This window comes from Mobula birostris, chromosome 4 (assembly GCF_030028105.1).
Source record: "Mobula birostris isolate sMobBir1 chromosome 4, sMobBir1.hap1, whole genome shotgun sequence".
NCBI classification, from domain to species: Eukaryota; Metazoa; Chordata; class Chondrichthyes; order Myliobatiformes; family Myliobatidae; genus Mobula; species Mobula birostris.
Genome location: NC_092373.1, coordinates 53,106,128 through 53,129,495, shown reverse-complemented (window position 1 = coordinate 53,129,495; position 23,368 = coordinate 53,106,128). Strand labels below are relative to the sequence as shown.

At 37.4% G+C, this 23,368-nt stretch overlaps 1 protein-coding gene and 1 long non-coding RNA gene across 9 annotated transcripts in view; one reads left to right on the top strand and one right to left on the bottom strand.

The window, feature by feature from the left end:
- The window catches only part of nlgn1 (neuroligin 1), a 544,310-nt gene that overhangs the window by 50,776 nt on the left and 470,166 nt on the right, over positions 1-23,368 (top strand). Inside the window, exons 2-4 of one of the 7 annotated variants that reach the window (XM_072255344.1) lie at positions 7,119-7,125; positions 10,541-10,580; positions 15,283-15,432. In XM_072255344.1, coding sequence (XP_072111445.1) covers positions 7,119-7,125; positions 10,541-10,580; positions 15,283-15,432 — 197 coding nt within the window. Of the gene's footprint in view, positions 1-2,290; positions 2,300-7,118; positions 7,126-8,309; positions 8,322-10,520; positions 10,581-15,282; positions 15,433-23,368 lie in introns of all 7 variants that reach the window. The other 6 variants (XM_072255341.1, XM_072255340.1, XM_072255342.1 and 3 more) reach the window with 6 other exon arrangements.
- LOC140196332 (uncharacterized) lies at positions 1,337-9,368 on the bottom strand. 2 transcript variants are annotated; one of them, XR_011885682.1, is made up of 3 exons: positions 9,285-9,368; positions 5,953-6,102; positions 1,337-1,395 (listed from the first exon to the last, which is right to left on the bottom strand). It is a non-coding gene; the product is annotated as an uncharacterized lncRNA (long non-coding RNA). The 2 variants fall into 2 exon arrangements; XR_011885681.1 differs by lacking the exon at positions 9,285-9,368 and adding an exon at positions 7,156-7,196.

Genomic DNA, 23,368 nt, shown 5'->3' with positions numbered 1-23,368 from the left:
TTTTAGAGGCTTATCTTTGTAATCCAGCAGCAATACTTTTCTCTAATATTGCATTGTATTTAGAGTAAGTGCAGCCACCCTTAAAATGTGAAGACAGTTTTTATTGTTATCACTGAATTGCTTTGAATTAATAATATGCACTTCTTCAAGTCAGAACTGGTACTCTGAGCTTTCATCATTTTAAGGACATTTTGGATCATTGTGTGAATAATGCTTGTATATAATTACATGGTAGATTTTAAAACAGAGACAAAAATGGAAGATCAGGTGAGATTGCATCTGTGGGAAGAGAAATAAATTCAATGTTTCAGGTTGGAATTGTAGAAAGTGAAAGAAGTTTCTAAAGCTGCAGGGAGGGTGGGGGGTGGCATATATTTGAGAGGGTAATTGCAAGGTAACCACTAGGGTAAGCTGTAAACAAGTTTAACTAGACACTTAATGAATGGGAGCAGTTAGAGTGTGTGAACATAGACCAAAAATACTGAAACAAGATAAACATCTTGATTGGCATGGATGAATTGGACCAGAGAACCTGTTTCCATAGTATAGAACTTCATAAAAAGAATACGGGTGTTGCAAAACGCAGAGCAGGAAGATGAACCCAGCAGATCATAGTCGGCATCTGCTCCTTTCCCAGAGGGAGGAAAAAAAGGTTTAAGGTTTAAAGATGCAAGCTGAATGAATATTACAGATAGATGATTGGTACGGACTGAGTAATCAAGTTGTAACATTCAATATTGAATCTAGAAGACTGCAATGTGACCTATTGGAAAATGCAGTGCTGTTCAAGTTCCAGTCAGCTTTATAACCAGATAACAATTACAGCACGGAAACAGACCATCTCGGCCCTTCTAGTCCGTGCCGAACACTTACTCTCACCTAGTCCCACCGACTCACCCTCAGCCCATAACCCTCCATTACTGTGAACATTTAGGAGATCATTAGGTCAGAGTGGAAGTGAGGAATTAAAGTGGAACGTAACAGGGAGCTCTGGGTTGTTGCTGTGGGCTGGTTGAATTGAATTGATTACTTATGCCCTTCATATACATGAGTAAAATCTTTACGTTACATCTCCATCTAAATGTGCCATTTATAGTAATTTATAATAAATAGTATGTACAACAGGACAGTCAATATAATATAGAAATAGACTTGTATCAGAATGAATTCATCAGTCTGATGGCCTGGTGGAAGAAGCTGTCCTGGAGCCTGTTTGTCCTGGTTTTATGCTGTGGTACGGTTTCCCCAAATGGTAGCAGCTGGAACAGTTTGTGGTTGGGGTGACTCAGGTCCCCAATGATCTTTCGGGCCCTTTTTACATACCTGTCCTTGTAAATCTCCTGAATTTCACATCTATAGATGTGCTGGGCAGTCCACACCACTCACTGCAGGGTCCTGCGATTGAGGGAAGTACAGTTCCCATATCAGTCAGTGATACAGCCAGTCAGGATGTTCTCAATTGTGCCTCTGTAGAAAGGTATTTTACAAGTGTTCTGCAAAGACAATTGTTCTATCTATTTGGTATCTGCAATGGATAGGAGACCATATTGTGAACACTAAATGCACTAGACTGAATTGAAAGAAGTGCAAGGGAATTCTGATTCACTTGGAAAGTGTTGCAAGGACGTGGCTGGGACGAACCCAAGTGCAGGACACAGATGCTGAGGCAGAGTTGTCAGGCGTAGCACCACCGCGAATGGGGAGCCGATATCCAGGAGACGATGCGAAGTTTAGGACTAACAGTTCTCAGGAATAGGAAACAAGGTTTACTCTCACAAGAGTCGACCAACGGCAGCTTCTTGCTGTGGTCATAGGGTTTTTATCCTGCCGTTTGATGAGAAGCAGGTGCGTGTAGTTAGTAGTACCTGGGAATGATTGGAATCTAAATGTGGTGATCGAGGCCCAAATCTTGAGGCAAATGGCAAGGTGGGGGATTGCCAGAAGGGACCATGACAGTAACCCCCTCCCCTCAATGGGGGAGCCTCCAGGTGATCCTCCTGGCTTGCCTGGATAGTCCCGACAAAAATCCTGGTTGAGGGAAGGGTCTAGGATGGAGAAGCAGGGAACCCAGGAACGCTCTTCTGGACCATACCCTTCCCAGTCCACCAGATATTGGGGACCCCTGCCCCGACGGCGCACATCTAATAGTCATCGGACGGTGTATGCCGGATGGTTGTTGGTTATACGGGCAGGTGGGGGAGTCTCGGCTCATCAGGTATTCCGGCCTGGGTGGCTATCTCTTCATCCAGCAGGTTGCCCTCAGCACCGGAATCCACCAAAGTGGATAGAGACAGGGACAGTTGTTGGTAATTCACGGTTGCCGGGATCAGCATCCGAATCTGGGTTGCTGAAGGGAGGGTTGTTTGATTCACCAGGACAGTAGGAGTGGGATCTCTGCGAAGAACAGGGGGAAGAGAGAGGTTAGTGCTGATAGAAGATGGTACGGTGGGACATAGGCTGACCCAAGGAGAGGGGCGAGTGGGCTTTTCTCTCAGACATTCCTGAAGTCCATAATCTAATTGAATGGCTAGCGACACCAATGAGTCCAGACCGTCTGTGTCGTCCCTCACGGCCAACTCATCCTTTATCTTGTCCGAGAGGCCCTGTCAGAACATCTCCCGTAGGGCCTCGTCATTCCGCCCGGAGTCTGCGGCTAAGGTCTGGAACTCAATGGCATACTTGGCCACACTTCGTGAAGCTTGACGAGAGTAAGCAACCGTTTCGCGGCATCCTTACCCCGAATGGATTGCTTGAATACTTTCCTCATTTCAGCAACAAAGGAGGAGGAGGAGGAACAAATCTCTGGTCGGTTGTCCCATATCGCGGTTGCCCAAGCCAAGGCATCCCCTCGTAGCAGCCCCATGATGTACGCAATCTTTGATTTATCAGAAGTGTAGGTATATGGCTGCAGCTCAAAGACTAGGGAGCGTTGTAACAGGAAAGTCCAGCACCTACCTAGGTCCCCGGCATAGGATTCGGGCTCGGGTACATACGGCTCTCCAGGGGGTGGTGTTGCTGATTCCAGGGGTGAAGCCATCCCGAGCGGTGTGGTTTGGGTAGCCAGGATTCTTGGAGGGAACAGAGGAAAAGGAGCAGAGAGCCATTCTGCTTGTTCACTGACCTTATGTACATTCGTGGACGGTGTCTGAAGGTTTTCTGTGCTCTCCCGAAGTAGTTGGTCGTGGGCATCTAATAGGTAGTCCTGGCTGGCCAGGGCCTGTTGCACAGGGTCTGTGTCCACTGGGTTCATGTTTGGCCATTTCATTCTGTTGCAAGGACATGGCTGAGGACAAACCCAAGTGCAGGACACAGATGCTGAGGCAGAGTCATTAGGCATAGCAACACCACAAACAGGCAGCCAATATCCAGGAGACGATGCAAAGCTTAGGACTAACAGTTCTCAGGAATAGGAAACAAGATTTACTCTCACAAGAGTCAACCAACAAACTGGCAGCTTCTTGCTGTGGTCACAGGGTCTTTATCCTGCCGTTTGATGGGAAGCAGGTGCGTGTAGTTAGTGGTATCTGGGAATGATTGGAATCCAAATGAGGTGATTGAGGCCCAAATCTTGAGGCAAATGGCAAGGTGGGGGATTGCCAGAAGGGACCATGACAGAAAGACTGTTTCGGTCCCTGGATGGTGGAAAAGGACGAGATGAACCGATATGTATTGCATCATCTGTGGTTGCAAAGGGAAGCCCTAGCAGATGGAAGATTGGGCTATGGAGTCATGAAGGGAATAGTCCTTGTGAAATTCTGAAAGGGGAGCAGAGGGGAAGATGTGTCTAGTCATGGAACCTCTGTGAAGGTGACCAAAATTGCAGAGAAAGACCTGTTGAACATATGGCAGTGGGGTGGTAGGTGAGGACCAAGGAAACACTATCCTTGTTTTGTTCTAGATTAGAGGGGTCAGAGCAGAAGTATGGGAAATGTATGAGAAGCAGGGGAAGCTCTATTCCTGTTACATCATTCAACTTCAGGGACAACTGAAGTGAACTTTGCAACTTCAGGTAACTGGATTTCTTGGTCCATTCAGTCATCCATATTACCTTATCTTGTGTTTTTTATAACATGGGAGTGGAGGACATGCCCACTTTGATCTGCTGGGCTCAATCTTCTGCTTTACATTTTGCAATTCTCACAGATACTTCTCTATGTTCTTGACCTCGATCTGCTCCATTTCACTAATTGACCAGGTAACTCTATTTATTCTCATAGTCACACCGGTTTTACCCGATAAGAGGCATTCCCCTCTTCCCCAAACTCAGTACAGCTTTACAAGATTATTTGGTCTAACTTTCAGTTCTGACTAAAGGTCTCTGACCTGAAATATTGGCTCTGTTTCTTTTCTCATAATTGTGGCCTGGTCTGCTAATTAAATCCAGCATTCTTTGTTGGTGCTTTAGATTTCCAACATCTATGAATTTTTTGGAGACGTATTTCCTCCATTTCATGAATGTGTACCCTCACCCCTTTCTTCCCACCCCAACATTGAACATGAGATATAGAACAGTCCAGCACAATACAAGCCCTTTGGCCCACCAATGTTGTGCCAACTCTTTAACCAACTTCAAGATCAATCTAGCCTTTCCCTCCCGCGTAGCCCTACATTTTACTTTCATCCATTTGCTGAAGAGTCTCTTAAATGTCCCTAATTTATCTTTCTGTACCACCAAGCTTGGCAGTGTGCACCACACATCTACCACACTGTGTAATAAATCTGCCTCTGACATCACCCCTATGCCTTCCTCCCAGCACTTTAAAGTTATGCCCTCTTGGATTTCTCTGCCCTAGTAAAATGTCTCCAGCTCCTTACTTGATCTTTACCTCCTATCATCTTGTACACCTTTATCAATTAATATCCTCTTCTCAAATGAGAAAAACTCTGGCTCACTCAACCTATCCTCATAAGACATGCTTTACAATCCAGGTATCATCCTGATAAATAACTTCTGAATCCTCTCTAAAGCTTCTGTATCCTTCCTTTATGAGGTGATCAGAACTGAATGCAATAGTCCAAATGGATATTGTGAATATAATAGGTTTAGGGGTTCCCTTATCAGCACCAATCACCCCATGAGCTCCGCATCCAAATCATCATTGTTCCCAACTTCTGCCATCACCAATGGGATCCCACTACCAAGCTCATCTCTTTCCTTCACTGTTTCCTCACTCTGCATTTCTCAGGGATTGCTCCTTCCATAACTCCCCTGTCCACTCATCCTTCACCACCAGTCTTCCTCCTGGCACTTACTCCTGCAACTGTGAAAAGTGCTATATCTACCTCTGCACCTCCTCCCTAACCATCACTCAGGACCCTAAACAGTCCTTCCAGTGAGGCAGCACTTCACTTGTGACTCTGTTGGGATCACTGATTGCATATGGTGCTCCCAGTGCAGCCACCTGTACATTGGTGAGACACAATGCTGATTGGGGAACTGCTTTATCGACCATCTTTCTTCCATCTGCTGCAACAGCCAGCATCTCCTGGTGGTCATTCATTTCAGTTCCACTTTCTATTCCCACAATAATGTGTTGCCACTACTGCCACGAAGAAGGAGCAGGTTGAAGGAGCAACACGTCATATGTAATCTTGATAGCCTTCAACCTGACAGCATTAATATTGATTTCTCTGGCTTCCGGAAACCAGTCTCCTCTATTTACCACCCCCCCCTCCACTTTGTATTCGTTCATTCAGGTGGCCCTTTCACCTCTTCCCCTCCCCTACTCTCATGACTTGCTAATCACCTTCCTCTGGTTCCTCACCTCCTTTATTCCATGGTCTACTGTCCTATCATGTCAGATTCCTTCTTCAGCCTTTTGCCTCTTCCATCTATAACTTCCTAGTTTCTCACATTCACTTTCATTCCCCCCTCTGCCATCCACCTACCTTTCTCCTCTCACCTTGACTCATCTAATTCCTGACAGCTTGTGGTCTTTCCCCTCCCCCTACCTTTTTATTCTGGCTTCTACTGTCTTCCATTCCCGATGGAGGGTCTCACCCAAAACGTCAATTGTTTATTTCTCTCCATAGGATGATGCCTGACTTGCCGAGTTCTTCCAGCTTTATTGCATGGTTTACTGTCCATTTGGTGTCTGTTTCCTTTTAAGAGAAAGGACACCAACAAGTGAAGTGAGATTTTTAACATGCTAAAAACATGTTGTCAACATAACCAGTAACTTTCCGAATGATGAATAGTTATGATCAAATTCAATTTTCTTAATGGTTTTATAATATGTGTTTCATCCATACCCGGTCCATATTTGTCAATAGTAAAATCAGCTTTACGTTTTCTTTTTTATTTTGATTTATTCAACCATATCTGCATGTTGGTGTTTTCTTTCCATTCATAATATAGATAGTTGTCACCAATAAATGCTATTGTATTGTAAAACATACCCAGCTCCATATTTATTATATGATCACTGATATAAAGTTTGTCCAATCTGTCAGTAATGTCTTTCTAATGGGCATCTCTGAAGATAAATCCCGATTTCCTAAAATTTATCATCCAATGCTTATCTGTCGTTCCTGAAGTTTCAACTCAGGAACCTTCAAAATAGTTTAACATTTTGAGCTGTTCAACTGATTTACTTGTATGTTGCACGTTCATATAGTGTTAATATGCCTTAATCTGACATTTTTTCAAATACAGTATTTTATTTACAAATAGTTCACTTAATATATCTGGAACAAACTCAGATTCCTTCCACATCCAAAGAATTTCAAGTTCTGCAGATGTTATTGAAGTGCCAACATATGCCATGCAATCTCTAACGTGCAAGGCAACTGAGAGCAATTCTTGATTGCAGATGCTGGAAATCTGACAAAAAAAAGACAAATACTTGGACCATTTTGCCCATTAAGCAGCATATATACTGTAGAAGGGAAACAAAGTTCGAGATTTAGGCCCACAGATGTTGCCTGAACTGCTGAATATTTTCTGTTTATGTCTCAAACTGCAATTTCATTCAACTTTGCATGTTCTATTTTGTATGCTTGCTTATTATATCTTCAGAAACTTAATTGTTGTTTCTTTTCCAAATTATTAAAGGCTTATTTATGTACTATGAAATTGATCTTGATATTCACAATTTTGTTTAATTGTAATAGTATAGAAATAAAGTGAACTTTGCATAAAATAGGTTGACTTACTTAGTGTGCAAAGATTTCTCTAAGAACTCATGGATTAGGTAGTATCTGTGGAAGCAAAGGGATAGTTGTTTCAAGTTGAGACCTTGCATTAGGACATAATTACTTTTGCTCTGTTTGCAATAGATATTTCTGTGCATCAGGTATATAATTTAATTCTAACATATTCTTTTTAAGAAATTGCATTGTTACCCATTGTGTCTATGGTACTGGCCTAGAAGATGTTATGGTGCATCAGGCACTACAGGCACTATGAATTGCTTTTTTTTCCCTCACCCTTTTGCCCTTTTTTTGTTGCCATCAATTGATGGAGATGTGGAATGAGAATAACATGGTAAACTCAATAAGTCAGTTCAAGCAACACACACAAAATGCTGGAGGAACTCAGCAGGCCAGGCAGCATCCATGGAAAGGAGTACACAGTCGACGTTTCAGGCTGAGGTTGATAGATGCTGTCTGGCCTGCTGAGTTCCTCCAGAATTTTGTGTGTGTTGCTTGGAATTCCAGCATCTGCAGATTTTCTTTTATTTGTGATTGGACAGTCCTGATGAAGGGTCTTGGCCTGAAACTACACTGAACTACGCAAAACAACACAAAACCTACACTAGACTACAGACCCACCCAAGACTGCATAAAGTGCAGAAAACAGTGCAGGTACTACAATAAATAATAAACAACACAATAGGCACAGTAGAGGGCAGTAGGTTGGTGTCAGTCCAGGCTCTGGGTATTGAGGAGTCTGATGGCTTGGGGGAAGAAACTGTTACATAGTCTGGTTGAGAGAGCCCGAATTTAGAGGATACTTATTGTGTATCCTCTGTCATTCATCACAACTGATGCAATGCCAATCCAATGAACTGTTACTTGGAAAGTACTGTAATTGCTTAGCTAACCAAAGGTACTGAAAGATAAGGCTATATTTACTAAATGTGGGAATATCATGATGGAAGTATTGGCGTCAATTGTTTTTGAAAAATTCACATTTTTTGCTAGTCTTTTCTCAATCTACACATAAATCCTTACGAATTTGTATTTTCATTACTAATGAGTACAGTTTATATTTTTGATGACTAGCATCATTTGCTTTTTTTTCTTTCAGTGGTTGTTTTGATATTTGCGTTCAAGAATCCTGAAAATACATTTTTGAAAATATGAAGTCAGGATGATGGGTTGAAAATGTGCTTGTTTGTAATTACGTCTAACTCAGCATTTTTAAAATGCGTTGATGTTATTTTCAGCTTGGGCAGGGCTATTTATTAATGTTGTGGAAGAGTTTTGGCATTGTTCTGGAGAACACTCTCAGTTATTCTGCACAAAGTGCTCTTGAAAGATTTGGACAAATGCTCAGAAGCTTTAACTGGATTTAAACTATCAGAAAATGAATATCAAATATACAGTATATGCTCATGACTAGAGCATTAATAGTAACATAACTGAATCTAAGAAATTGGGCAGGAAAGGATCTTATCTGGTATGATATCTGAATTGGAAGGACAGTAAGTTGTGGATACATCTTAATATGATTATATTACATCAATTTGAAGGTTAGAGATAATTTAGCATTACTTACGCATTGCAATTTCTTGTACAAAAGGCGGTTTTACTTCATAAAATTGTAAATTGTAGTACAATATTGGACAAATGCTTGTGTTTCACTTTCAAGAAAGTCTAAATTTTAGTTTTAGACTTATTACTACTTAAGTTTTTTATTATGTAAGTACTATTAATACTATTAGTTTTCTCATTAATGGTATTATTTATTTGGCAGAAAATATTGCTTTGGGCACTTTCATTTTCAGAAACAACACATGCATTTTTATAAATAAGACACATAGAATCTTGCATTTGATTCATTTGTTACTTAACAGTTCCCTTGCACTGCAATGAATTGTTATCTTCTCGTAAATGATAATACAAGATATGGCAATATTGAAATAGAATGCTAGAGTCAATGTTCATTCCTTCAGATTCCAATAAATTATACAATTGCTAGAAAATGTTTTCAATAAGAAAATATTAAATTGATTGTCTGATTTTTAATATTTGTGTTGTGTAATATAGTTCATCCTTCATGTTCATTATTCCCAATTGTGCTTCTTTGCAATGCATGGAAAAATCATTCTCATTCTTACCTAGCATGAACAGTTTTCTTTTGTTGAAAGGACTTTGTGTGAGTTTGGTGTTACTGTATAATAGTTCTGGACACAGTGATTGTTTTCATTGTTACTCGCATGATACTGTGATGCTTGATGGTGGTGTCTAGTATGTCTGCTTTTCTGGCTGCATAAAAAGAAATCAATGTTGACTTTCACCTCTAAATAATATGAATGCGTGTATTTCTACAGTAAGGAATGATCTACAAGCATAAGTTTTAACTCTCTGCCTCTTAATACTTTTATATAGAAAATATCTAAAATTATTCACTTGATCAAAAGGAGAAAGTTAAAAATCTTTTCAGTAGTTTATTGCTGAGAAAATGTTACATGTTAAGTGATCCAATCAGGTTTAAAAACCTAAAATGGCTCTGCTATATTCAACCAATCCACTATGCAATTATTATTTCATATAAATGCATACCTAGGGAAGGTGTACAATTAAAAACATATCAGCATTTTATTGATACCAAGTCTAGAAAAATGTGACACCTCTATGCATTATTATGATAGATAACTTTTGCCAATTATCTCACCTTTGTGCTAAATTAATTTTGCAGTCTTAAGTTCCTGTTGCAGTACGATATTGAAACAATATTTTAGGATTGACAAAAGTAGATAATCATCCATTGTTGCCCATTGATGCTATCTTCTGAATGCAAAATTCACTGGAATTAATGTCTTTGAAATCTTTTGTTTTGTATAGTGCCCCTGAAATGACTTTCTTCCCAATTTTTGCTGCTTTTTTGTATTTTGTAATTTGAATTAAAAAAAAATCCAAAAGCATATCACTTCAACACCTAAATGAAACCCGTAGTAAATATTTGATCACTGTGAAAGGGATTTAGCATTTTTAAATTTGCCACCTATCTGATGGGTTGATCATTTACTAACAAGAGCTGAAGTAATTTTTCTCTTTTCTTGAATGGTGGGTATATTGTTCTGTTTTTTTGTAGTTGATACAGATTTCTCTCTAGACAAATTTGATTAAAGCTTTTGTGGTAACTTAAATTTTAAATATGAAATGTATTTTAGGGATTTTTATCCTTTATACATTTTTAGATATTTTGTACAGTTACTATTTTTCAAAATATAAAATCTTACATTTCAATTTTTCAAGAAACATTTTATTATGATATTTTCTAGATTTTCTGAAGTCATGTATGTTCTTGAATTCTCTTTTTTTCCCTCCATTTTCTTCATTTTTAATCCTAGGTCCCCTTGCAAAGAAACAGGCTGATGATTTAGGTGATAATGATGGCGCAGAAGATGAAGGTATTTTTTGACGCCAAACCAATATGCATGACGATGATTGTCTAATTTTTTCCTCCCTTCTAAAATATTTTAAAGATATTTTTAAGTGCAGATTTTTAGCACTTAACTTTCAGATTTTTTGGCTTAATTGTTGTTTACATTTTATCACGTGAATGCTTATATACGATTTTTCCCAAGTATTTGATAATAGCAGTTTTCACTGATGCAAGAAAACTTTACTGAAACAATGGATTTTTAAGGTCATGTTTTTGTTGACATACATGGGGTTGGGGGTTAACCATGGTATCAATTAAAAACATAATTTAACATGTAAAAAGTTGCTATTCTTCTGTTTGCTTTAATGCATGCCTTATAATTATTTGAATTTTCCAGATATTAAAACTGGACAGGTTGTATTTGGTCTTTTATCTTTTGACAGAACAATGTACATATACTTTTTGACTAGAATATCTATGTAACATTATTGCTCGTGAAAACTAATAATTTAAAATTCAAATGCTTCTCAAGCAAAGATCTCACTTGCGGTTCAATAACTATAAGGAAATTGGAACATGGATTAGGACAATGACCGATCTCTTAATTAATACTATGAAGTCCATACTTTGTGTTGAAAGAATAGATCTGGTCTTCCTTTTTAGCGTCTTTTTATTAAACAAGTTCCACTTTAGTTACAGTATAATTCTGATTTGGAGTAGTGATAATCTAATAAATTTATCAGATACAACAGGTATAAATCACAAAAGACACAGATTTTATAAATACACCTAATGATCTTTTTTTTAGTGTTGATGACTTTGATCAACACTAACAGTCAATATCAATGTTAGCATTCAATGGCTTGTCTCTTAACCCATCATGAAGTTATCATATCTATAAATGTTATCTAGCTTACAAAATAGAAAGGAAATACTGACAAGTTTTAGTCAAACAACAGATTCTTGATGACGACTCTGTCCTCACTATTTTGCACTTCTCATCAAACTGTCCAGTCACCTTGCCCACAGAATCATCCTCTAATCTTCTTCTCTTCAGCCTCAGGTTATTGCTATCACCTGGTTCCTTTATGACTGCTACGATGCAGTCATTACATTGCATTCAGTGCTTTTCTCCATGCCTGCATAGTTTTCACATTTAGAATTGTGAATTTCGTTTGTGTTCTCCCTTCTACATTTTCAACACGTACTCTCTGATCAAAGAATCCCCCAGCAACCCACACTCAATCACAAGCAAGGGAAAATCTGCAGATGCTGGAAATCCAAGCAGTACTCAATGACCACTTTATTCAGAACAGGAGGATAACTAAAAAAAGTGGCCACGGGAGTGGAACCCAGTGTGGTCTTCTGCTGCTGTAAACCATCCGCTTCAAGGTTCGACATGATGTGTGTAGTTATTTGTGTTACTGTCACCTTCCTGTCTGCTTGAACAAGTCTCGTCATTCTCCTCTGATTTCTCTCATTAACAAGTTGCTTTCAACCGCAGATCTGCCACTCATTAGATGTTCTTTTTTGTTTGCTTTTTGTACCATCCTGTGTAAACTCTAGGGACTGTTGTGCGTGAAAACCCCAGGAGATTGGCAATTTCTGAGATACTCATACTACCCCATTTGGCACCTAATCATTACACACTCAAAGTCACTTAGATTACATTTTTCCCCTGTACTGATGTTTGGTTGGACAACAACTGAAGCTCTTGGCCATGTATGCATGCTTCTATGCATTTGCTTGCAGCCTTGTAAAATGGCCACTGACTGTATCTAATGTCAAAACACATCACAACTCCCCCGTTTAATATTAGGCTAAATTAAAACTACATTTTTATGCTTCTGCTAGTAACCATAAGCTTATGCTGTTTGTCCTGTAAACCAGACATCCCACCTCTCCCAGAAGTTCCGGGAGTCTCCCGCATATTAATAGCAGCTCCCTGATGCCCACAAATTATATACAATATCCCGGAAATGACGGGGAGAGGGAGAGGGAGAGCGGGAGCAAGATCGAGATAGAGAGTGGGAGCAAGAGCGAGCATCCTGATTGGTCTGTCTTTGTGCTAAGTAGACCTATCAGTTTTCTCTGTGGGCGGGCTTTACAGTCGACCACTGTCTCTCGATCAGTTCAGTTTTGTGTCCTGCACCACCATGGCAAGGTGTTTCAAAAAAAAAGAAAATATAAAACGCATTTCACCGCAGACTACACTAAAGTGTACCCCTGCCTAATAGGGGTCAAAAATAATGACAGTGTTGCTCACTGCACTGTTTGCAACAATGACTTTTCTATTGCCCATGGTGGGTTAAGACTGTAAAAGACATGTTGAGGTGAGTTTAATAGGTGTCATTCGTTCATTAGCATAGCTAACGTTATTTAAACTAGCTGGGTAGCTGCTAAGGAGCTACTCTATTGATATCCTACGTGATGAGACTAAACTCCCTGTAGACGTGTTTAAAGTTGTAATAGAATTAAAAAAAGACTCCATGATAATATTTTCATGTCACGTTTTCTGCATATACCCAGTTTACAGATTACAGATTGGTTTACAGGTTAGACAAAATCACTAAACAAAGTATTACATAAGACAATATAATAAGAATACACTTTATGTTTTTATTTCTTTTAGGGACCACAACAAATTAGGGAGGCTAATCGCAGGGAAGGCTGCTCAAGTATTTCACAGTTCTTTTCAGCAGAGCCACATCACAGTACAAGGAAAGTTTGCAAAAGAAATAGAAAAGCTATTTGCATTAGCATTGAGATTGCCAACAAAAATACTCAGCAAGGAATATATATATATTTTGTGCACTACTTGATTCAGTTGAGGTTTTTTTCTCTTGCAACTGCTGTATTCACAGTCATACAGTTGCTTTCTTAAATCTTTTTAACCCTATCTCTTCCTCAACATCACCACTTAAATATCCTCTGGTTGCCTCTCACCACACACTGAAACAGTAGTTGATTGCTTCATTACTGTTGAATTGACTCTGTCTTGCCTCCTCAATGGCCTACATGCGTCAGCTTCCATGTCAACCTACACAAAATTTCACACTTTCCTTCATCCCATTCTCTCTTTAGAAGGTTAGACCTGTGAATTCAATTAGTAATACATTTGTGTTTTCCTTCCTTGGGTGCAATTTTATGATCCTGCCTCAAGTTGCTTGTCCAACTATTGAGTTTCACTTTGTCTTGCACTCCACTGTTCTTCAACCTGTAGCCTTAACTTTGTTTTCTTTTTATAGATGCTGCTGGAGTTTCTGAATGTTTCCGGTGTTTTCTGTTTTTCTTTATTTGGAGTTATAGAAAGGATACAGCAAAGAAGAACAGCCCATTGACAGTATTTCCTCTACCTTAACATGTGGATAGCAATAGATGCTCTGTTGCATATGCAGAGATATTTATGGCAAATTGCCATTTTGTTAGGTACACTATGAGGGCATATCTTTAATATAATGTAATATCAAAGAAAAGCTTGTGATGAATTATCTAATAAGCCACACTGTTAATATTCTTTTTTATCATTAATGCATAAGTGCATGTTGGAAATTATGATCAGTATTGTTTCCATAAATTCTTGCTTTATTCTTATTTGTTGGAATATAACTAGTGAAAATTAAAATAAAGTTGATTGTACACCTGGTTAATATTTTAATGCACCAGTAAATTTACTTGACTATAAACTATTAGAGTGACTTTTATGGATAGATCATTCTTAGTCATCCGTACTGCTTAATTAGTTTGAGAACAAAAAATCCGTTTATGTGAAATAAAAACACAAAATACTGGAAACACTCAGTAGATTATGCTGTGTCTGTGGAAAGAGAAGCACAGTTAATATTTAAGTCAAATATCTTAATTTGAAATGCTTATAGATAAATTAATATTAATAAAACTTTCAGCAATAAATGAGTAGGTTGGAAATGATTGTTATACAATCAAAGATCTTCACTCCTTCACACTATTGTCATATATTCTGTGTGTCAGTCTTTAGGAAGAATGCACCCAACTTATTGTCAACTTCTGGAGAAACTAACTTTCTTCAAGGCAAAATATACATGCTGAATATGCTGCAGAGACTGACAATCCTTTTGGTCATATCCATTCTCCTTGTTAACTAATTTCTTGTGTTTCTATCCACTTCAAATAACAGAATATTTATCAATTTTCCATATTAGCCCTCATTACATATGTAGCACATAGCAGTTTTTGCTTGAGCACAATGCCTAATGGGGTAACACTGTAGGCTGCATAAGACCTAACCCCAAATGGTTGGTTCTTCTTGATTTCTCAAAAACATGTGCAGTCTTTTCAAGTGCTGTTTTACAAATGGATCAAACCTCTTCACATCACACTTTTGTGAATCTGTAAACTGGGAGAAAAAAGTCTTAGACAACAATATGACAGTAACAGAAATTCACTCTTATCTTCTGGTCAAATACAGTCAAATTTCAAATACTGTAGTTCTTGATTTACTCAAGTCACTTATAGCTGAAAATAGCATGATTGCACCATTACTTGATAGAGTGATGTTATTAGCCTTTAAACCTGCTGGAATCTTATATAATATTAATTTACATGGCTTATTAGCAGTAAAACAATTAACTAAATATTTGCTTGAGAATCTTATTTTGTCATTTAAACTTTGATTTTAAAAATATACAAATTAATAATAATGACTTAAGTAGTTTCCCAAAATGTTTGAAATATATCTCATCTTTCAGATATTCGTGATAGTGGACCAAAACCTGTAATGGTCTTCATCCATGGTGCATCATACATGGAAGGCACAGGAAATATATTTGATGGAAGTGTATTAGCAAGTTATGGTAATGTCATAGTCATCACAGTGAACTACCGGCTTGGTGTTTTAGGTAAGTCTATGCTTCCTTAATAATTCAGTTCTGTTATTTGTTGAAAGCTTCTTGTGAAGTTTGGATAACTTTTGTGATTTAATTATTTCTCAAATGTGATGTGCTGCTAATTTGATGAAACATGGGACTTGATAAGAAGCGTGGAATTTTACTAAGATCAAATACAATATCATTGTTTTAAATTTAGTAATAATTCACAAAAATTAAGAGATAATCAAATGTAATCAGTAGAACAATTCATTCAAGCACTTTCCTCTTTTCTCTGAAATCTGAGTTTCTGCAGAAACATCAGGTGGGTTGATATGTCATTGCTGACTGTAAAGATTGTTACAGTTTCTTTTAAATGAATGACTTGGCTCTTAATGAAAATATTTGGCTTAGCTCCAGTTGATGCTCTGAATGGCTATAAGTAGTTAACCTTAGTATTGCAAAGGCACAGTAGTGCAATTCTTGGTGCTCAGCATAATGTATGTGGAATTTGTATTATAAGTGTCCTTTATGAACCTTCTAGACTAAACTGTTTAATGAAAGCAAATGTACAATTTAAAAATGTAGTTTAACATTTAATACATGGGCCTGTGGTTATAAAAATGGTCATATGTAATCCATATTTGTACTTGAGTTACAAATATTCATTATTTGCACAGACCTGGTGTTAATTGGAATAATTATATGAATTTAAAACTTAAAAGGAAATCTTTGTCATCAATCATTTTGATTTTGATATCAATCTATAGTTATATATTGTGTATTAACATATTGTATGGAGTACAGTTAGGTGCTTCAATTTGTTATGTAGATGATATTTCTGTGCTGTCATTGTAATGTGTTTCCATTATTTTAAACAAAGCTTTAAAAATGATTAAACCAGAAGCAACTAGATGAATATCAGTTTATAAATGAATGTTTTGTGTTTTAATCAGAGGAAAATAAACATTCACAAAGAGTTAACTATGTTGAAAAAACAACTTTCTTGCTCTTAGTTTTAAAGAACAATAATTCTGGTAGCAATTTTAATGTGACATGAATTTCATTTATTGGTTTTCATCTGTAATACACTGTTTGAAAAAATCATTTATCAATGATTTTCCATATTAATTTCTCTGCAACTAAGCACATTATTGTAGTAGAATGTTAATTGCCAAAATGTGGCTGATTCTGAGAAATACGACTTCTCAAAAATGGTATTTATTCATCATAATAGTTACCTACCAAGATATATCATAACACTTGTCCATAGGAAATTAAATTTCCAATGTGATTAATAGAATCTCAATTTACCAATCCACTTTTGTTGTTTTCTTCATCCTGTGTTCTAAACCATTCCATGTTGGTTAATAGGTATTTTCCAGAACAAACAAATAGTTCTCTGTTTTTTTGTTTATTCTCTAATACCCTACTTCCATTTCTTTAATCTCATCTAATTGTTAACCTAATCAATACCTAAGTAAATTCATTTTCTTATGAATGCAAATCAATCACTGAGAATTGAATTTAAGTTTAAGAACCCAAAGTTAGTATTCTCATTTCATTGGTACTACAGAATGATAGGACTTTGATTTAAATAAACAACCGCATATTTTTGAATTGGAGGTGCGGAACTTCCAGTTGCCTAAGATGGAAAATTTTGCCCCCAATACCTTAAACAAGAATTGCTTCTTCTGACATGATTTTTGCTTCACATTATATCTTCATTCTGGTAAAATAATAACAGTTTCTCAAGTACTTTTTAAAAATTAATATTTAACTCTGCTCAACTGAATGAGCAGCTAGTGAATATCACAACCTGATTGTGTGACCACTAATGCTAGGCAGACAATCTCTGAAGGTCATTGATAATGGCTTGCGTCACCTGTCTGGTAAAGACACTGCCCTGAAAAAGACAATGGCAAACCACTTCTGTAGAAAAAGTTGCCAAGAAGAATCTTGGTCATGGAAAGATCATGATTTCCCATGTCATATGACACGGCACATAATGAGTTAATTTATATTTAGAAACCTTCTTAAAGCAGTTTTGTTTATAACTTGGCAACAGTACCTCCGTGGATGCATTTTTGAGATAAGACTATTTCAGAAACTAAATGTGCCTGAGATCTATTTGAAACATGATTAGCCATTGAATAAGTTATTTTTCTTAAGTTTCTGCTTTCTATTTTTATGATATACTATTATAAACTTGTTTAAATCAATATCTGGTAAGCTGATTTTTCAAAGATATCCTTCAGCATGACATTGTACATTAGTTAATGTGAATAAACTTGCACACAGAGAGTCTGAAATTCCTGCAAATTCAGTAAAGGTGACTTGTGTTTAGCCGTGCTTTCTATGCTATTCCAAAACCTAGAGAATATTTGTGTGACAGGATGAGCATTTTATGTATGAGTGTACTGCCATCTGAATTACTGGCTACAACATCAGAGGTGAACGGAGTCATTCTGATTGCAGTGAGTAGGGCTCAGTAAAACTTGAAGAACTTGTTAATGGATTAAAATTAATTGTGCTGAAACAACTGAATGATTGCAATCTTTTAACAATCTCAGTGGGACAGACTGGACCTCAGCTGGCAGGCATTGTAAGGAAGCTTTCAAAAAGCTATTTTCCTCTGATAGATTGGAGCATTATCAAACATGTTTGTTTGATATGTATGGGAGAAGTTTAGTGAAGAGACAAACAACCAATGTGTCTTGCATAATGTCCTCTTATTCAAAATTTGCAGGTTTGAAGAATTATGCTTTATAGTAATTCCAACTACGTAAGTGCACTACAGATATAGTTCCTACATCCCATCCATATTTCTCCATTGTACTTTTTAAAATGTGCTTTCAAAGTAATGACATTTTATCATTGATTTGAACATTTTTCATAGATGAGATTCTAACTGATTGTACATCAATGATAATGTCTATCATCCCAGTGACAATTCAATTTCATCTATTCTAATTGTTTCACATATTCTAGTCAGCAACAGCATGGTAACCCTGAGCCAATTCGAATATCAACATTTTAAGATTAATTTGTTCAAATTGTAAAAATTCAACTAAATTGTATGAGTGTATGCCTTTAATTACAGAAGAATATTTGGGCATGGTGCTACAAAGAATTTTGAAAACAATGACTGAGCAGAAGTTGTTGGGTTAACCTCTTTTATGTAACAAATTATATTTTAACCATTCAGTTTGAATTTGCAATGGAATTGACTTAAGTACCTATTTGGTTTAAGATGGTGCTGGTGAAGCAGAGCGATAACTTGCTGGCAGCAAAACCAACAGTTTTTATTTACACACTTTTTATTGAAAGTGTTCATCTCTCTTTAACTTCCCTTTCGGAGTCGAGTGTTTGAACTGCTTGTACGATCTAGTGTTTTGGGGTGTGGACTGAAGTCTCGAAGGTACAAAATGGTTGCTGCATGGTGTGTATGGGCCGGGGCCTGGGCCTGGGCCTCAGAGCGGGGAACGAGCCAATGTTTGGCTGCTGGGGTGGACTTGGAGGTGGGTCGAAGCAGCAGAACTGAGGCCAGGCGGAGTCGAGGTGGCAGGGCCGGGTCTGAAACCGAGCAAGAAGCCAAGGTTTGACCAGTTTAAGCGCTGGCCCAAATTGGATAGATTGGGTATAGTCCCAATCGAGGCAGAAGATCCCAAGCCTGACAACGTATTGAAGCGGCAGGCCCTGGATCTGAGTGCGAGGAACGACCTGCTGTTCAGCCAATTTAAGTACTGGGCCAGAGGCAAGGGCTGCAGTGAATCTGCTTGTCTGAAAATGCACATCTTATGCTGAAGGTAAGAACGTGCTTACAGACTTTTCTGGCTCCTGGTCCTCCAAAATATTATCATCCCACTTCTGGCCTTCCCCATCCTTGAATCTACATATTTTTCTCTGTCCATCCACAATGCTGGATACATTTAAGTCAATTTTCAATTATGCTAAACGTCCTGCTTTAGTTCATGGTATGGACCTAATAATAACTTGGACATGGCAAGAAGATCTGATGCATTATCATTACCACTGAAACCTTTTTCAGATTAGTAGTAAGATCTTCAGATCAAATGTATTTGTTGATTAGTAAATATCAGAATGTTAGTTACACAAATTTCTTTTTATGTTTTATTGTGGAGAATGTACATTTACCAAACTGTGGAGAATTATTTTTAAGAATAAATAAGATAGAATCAAACTTATGGGAATAATGTAATCCAATTTGCCTGATGGTTGTGAGCCAAATTTTAGTTGGAAACTATTTTACAATCTGAGTGATTTTTATTATGTGCATTAGCTTCACATTGCTAGCCAGTAATGACAGCCCAAAAGTCATCCAGTGTTAGAACTAGCTGCAGGCAGGGGAATGTAGAACAGTGCTTATGTTACTGAACTCCTAGTCACTCAGTTTTATCAACCAGCTAGGAAAAAAGTAAAACCAAATGACCATCCACCAAGGCATCAATCTCAGATAACAAAGGCACGCCCAGCAACACTTGGGGGCATGCAAAAATTACTTGAGATGTCGAGCAATAGATTGACATTATCACATTTCTCTGACATAACTGCTTTTCTTTGTTGAGCAGTCTTCTTCTTATCATCCAGCTGCAGTCAGAAGGAGTATAATCAGTATTCTCAATACTAGAGTTTAGAGCACATGAAGTTTCATGGCTTCAGGTCAAATGGATTCTAAGAAATCTATTGATATCAGATCACTTATTTTATGATGATAATACTTGAAAGAAGTACTTTAGAAGACTACTTCCAAGAATGTCCTAGTCGCACTACAATCAGCTGAACTAGCTGAGTCTTGGGAAACATGATTGAAAGAATGAGCTAATGGCACCATTCAGGGCTAAACAATCCACTTGATTGCCACCCTGTCCACCATCAAAAAAAAATACTTTCTCCTCCACCCGCAGAACTTGGCTGCTATGTGCACTGCCAGAACTCTCATGATGTCAATTTGCTTCCTTGACAGGATGGAGTAGTACTGAACAGGAACAGGTCCAATGGCTTGCAATGTCTCTGTTTGATGCCAAATTAAACTGCACATCTACAGGCACATGGTCAACATCCCTCAATTCCCTGTCTTTTCATATGCCTATCAAAACGCCTCTTATCACATCAGCCACAACCAAATCAGTGACTTCTACATCCTAGAGCAGCAGGGATTTGTAAGATCGCCATGAAGCCTCATTTATCTTGACTTGGAAATATATGGCCATACATTCATCATTGTGGAGTCAGTATCCTGAAACTCTTTGTTTAATAGCACTTTTATTTTTATTCAATTTTCAAATTTGATTACAAGAATAATATCTACCTTCCCCTCTCCCCTTAACCCTTACCCCCGTAACATACCCCTACCTAAAAAAAAAGGGAAAAAAAAGACAGAAAAAAAAAGAAAGAAAGAAAGAAAGACTGCCTGGGTATTGGAAGGTCTCCACATGCTCCATGGGATTGGAAATAAATTTAGTATATGTATTGGATTCTTTCCCCAGAGGGCCAACATCTTTATCATCGGAGCACCTATATATACAATCCTAACTTTTGTAAATAAGGGCGCCAAATACTCAAAAATGTATCATATTTATTCCTTAAATTATAAGTAATTTTTTCAAGTGGAATACAGCTAAAGATTTCGTTATTCCAACGATCCATACTTAAATACGAATCCGATTTCCAAGTAACTGCAACAGCCTTTTTGGCTACTGCCAATGCAATTTTTATAAATTCTTAATAGCACTTTTGAGAGTGCCTTCATCATACATACTGATGCAATTCAAGAAAGCAGTCTACAAGCTCGTCTTCAGCTTAGTTAGGGTTTGTCAATAGATGCAGCCTGTTCAGCATCACTCAGGTATTAATTAAAAAATGGAAACGCTATATCCTCTACAAAAAAAGAAAATAGAAATGAAATACTGTAGTTGCTAGAAATCTGGAATAAAAACAGGAAATGTTAGAAATAAACAGCTGTTAAGACAGTGTTTGTAAGCAGCCCAGTCATTGACCTTCTAGTCATCTATCTGTTTTATTCTGAGTTAAAATCTCCCTGATTTTATATTGCTGGGGACAGTCTGTTTTGAACACCTGATTGGGCTTCTCTATTGCAGCTGTTTTTTTTCCACTCTATTTATCCGTACTTCAGTGTATTCCATACATTTTTGAGGTGGCTTTCTTTTACTGGTTTGATTTTAATAGAGGATTTTTTTTACCTAGGTCTTTATGTATAATCATATACGAGGACTGCTATTACATACGGGCAGTTCAATTTGCCAGATTCTGATCAGGTATTTCATTAACTATCGCCTGATTTCCTTCCCTGCTCCGTTTCAATCTTATTAAATTTTCTTATCAACAATTTTTTTGTTATATAATTTCACTCAGCTGTGTAACATCATGAATCTTTAAATAAATCACAGTATAACAAAAGCTCACTTCCAAGGGTGAATGATTGCAGCACTGCCAAAGGGCTGCATTTTGTTTTTGTTAAGTTGCTATGATCTCTGCTTGTGTGAAGATCGTATTATCAATGTTCTAATGGTTTGTTTTTTTCATTTATTTTACAAACATCATTGCAAGCTATGATGTACAGAGCTTATATGTCCCACGTCATTTGCATTATTTTGTAGTGATCGTTAAGATGACTCTATATCATTTTCTTACTGCTATAAAATATTTCAATTGGAAATGAGAGCTAAAGATTTATGTAATATTTTTCTTTGAGCCATATAGTAGGTTTTCTGCAGGAAATTCTAAAATTACAGTGCATATCCTCAAATTGAAATGTTTGTTTATGCTTGCATGCATTAAAATCTGTACACTACTTCTCACTTTAATTGCTGATATAAATTCTGTGCTGACATATCCCGATAGTCATAATTATTCCTGCTCAAGCGCATTGTACCATTAATAATTATTCCTGGGCCTAAAAATACTAATTAAATGAATAACTTCAAGAACCAATTATTCACTAATGCGATCATAAAAGACTCATATAAGGACTATATAGTGGTTGCAAATTATTAATGCAACATCATTTAAGACTAAATTGTATGCAAAAGTACAAAACCAGCAACTAAGAAATATATATAGAACAAAAGGAAAAACAACAACATGTAAGCTACAAAAGAATGTAAAAGTAAACTTGTAGTGTTTGTCAAACTCAGCATATGAAGCATAGCAATATCAGGAATGAATGAGTAGACAGGAGCTGATTGTGTTAATACGTTAATAAGAATAAAGTAACAATGAATATTGAGAATAATTACTTTGTAACAGTGTTAACAGTGTAGGAAATAAACAAGATATTGGTGTTGAAGAGTGCAATAGTTTCAAACTCAGTGAAATTGTAGAAATAGGTTAGAGACAAAAATAATGTAATTACAATGGGGGTGGTGGTGGTGGGATAAAATAAATAAATAATAAACATTGGAACATGAGTTGTAGCGTACTAGAAAATGAGTCCATAGGTTGTGAAATCAGTTCAGGGTTAGAGTGAGTGAACCACTCTGGTTCAGGATTCTGGTGGTTAAAGGTTAATATCTGTTCCTGGACCTGGTGGTTTGGAACCTAAGGCTTCTGCTCTGTGTAGATGTGTTCAGTGGTCGGGAGGCCATTACCTGGGATAGACTGGGCTGTATCCACTACTTTTTGTAGGCTTTTCCCTTCAAGGACATTGGTGTTCCCATACCAGGCCATGATACAACCAGTCAGTATACTCTCTGCCATGCATCTATAGAAGCTTGTCAAAGTTTTAGATGAGATGCTCAATCTTCATGAACTTCTAAGAAAGTACAGACACTGATGTGCCTTCTTTGTAATGGCATTTACGTGCTAGACTCCACCTTCTTATTCTGACTTCTGCCCCCTTCCTTTCCAGTCTGGATAAAGGATCTTGGCCTGAACCATCAACTATTTATTCCCCTCCTTAGATGCTGCCTGACTTGATGAATTCCTC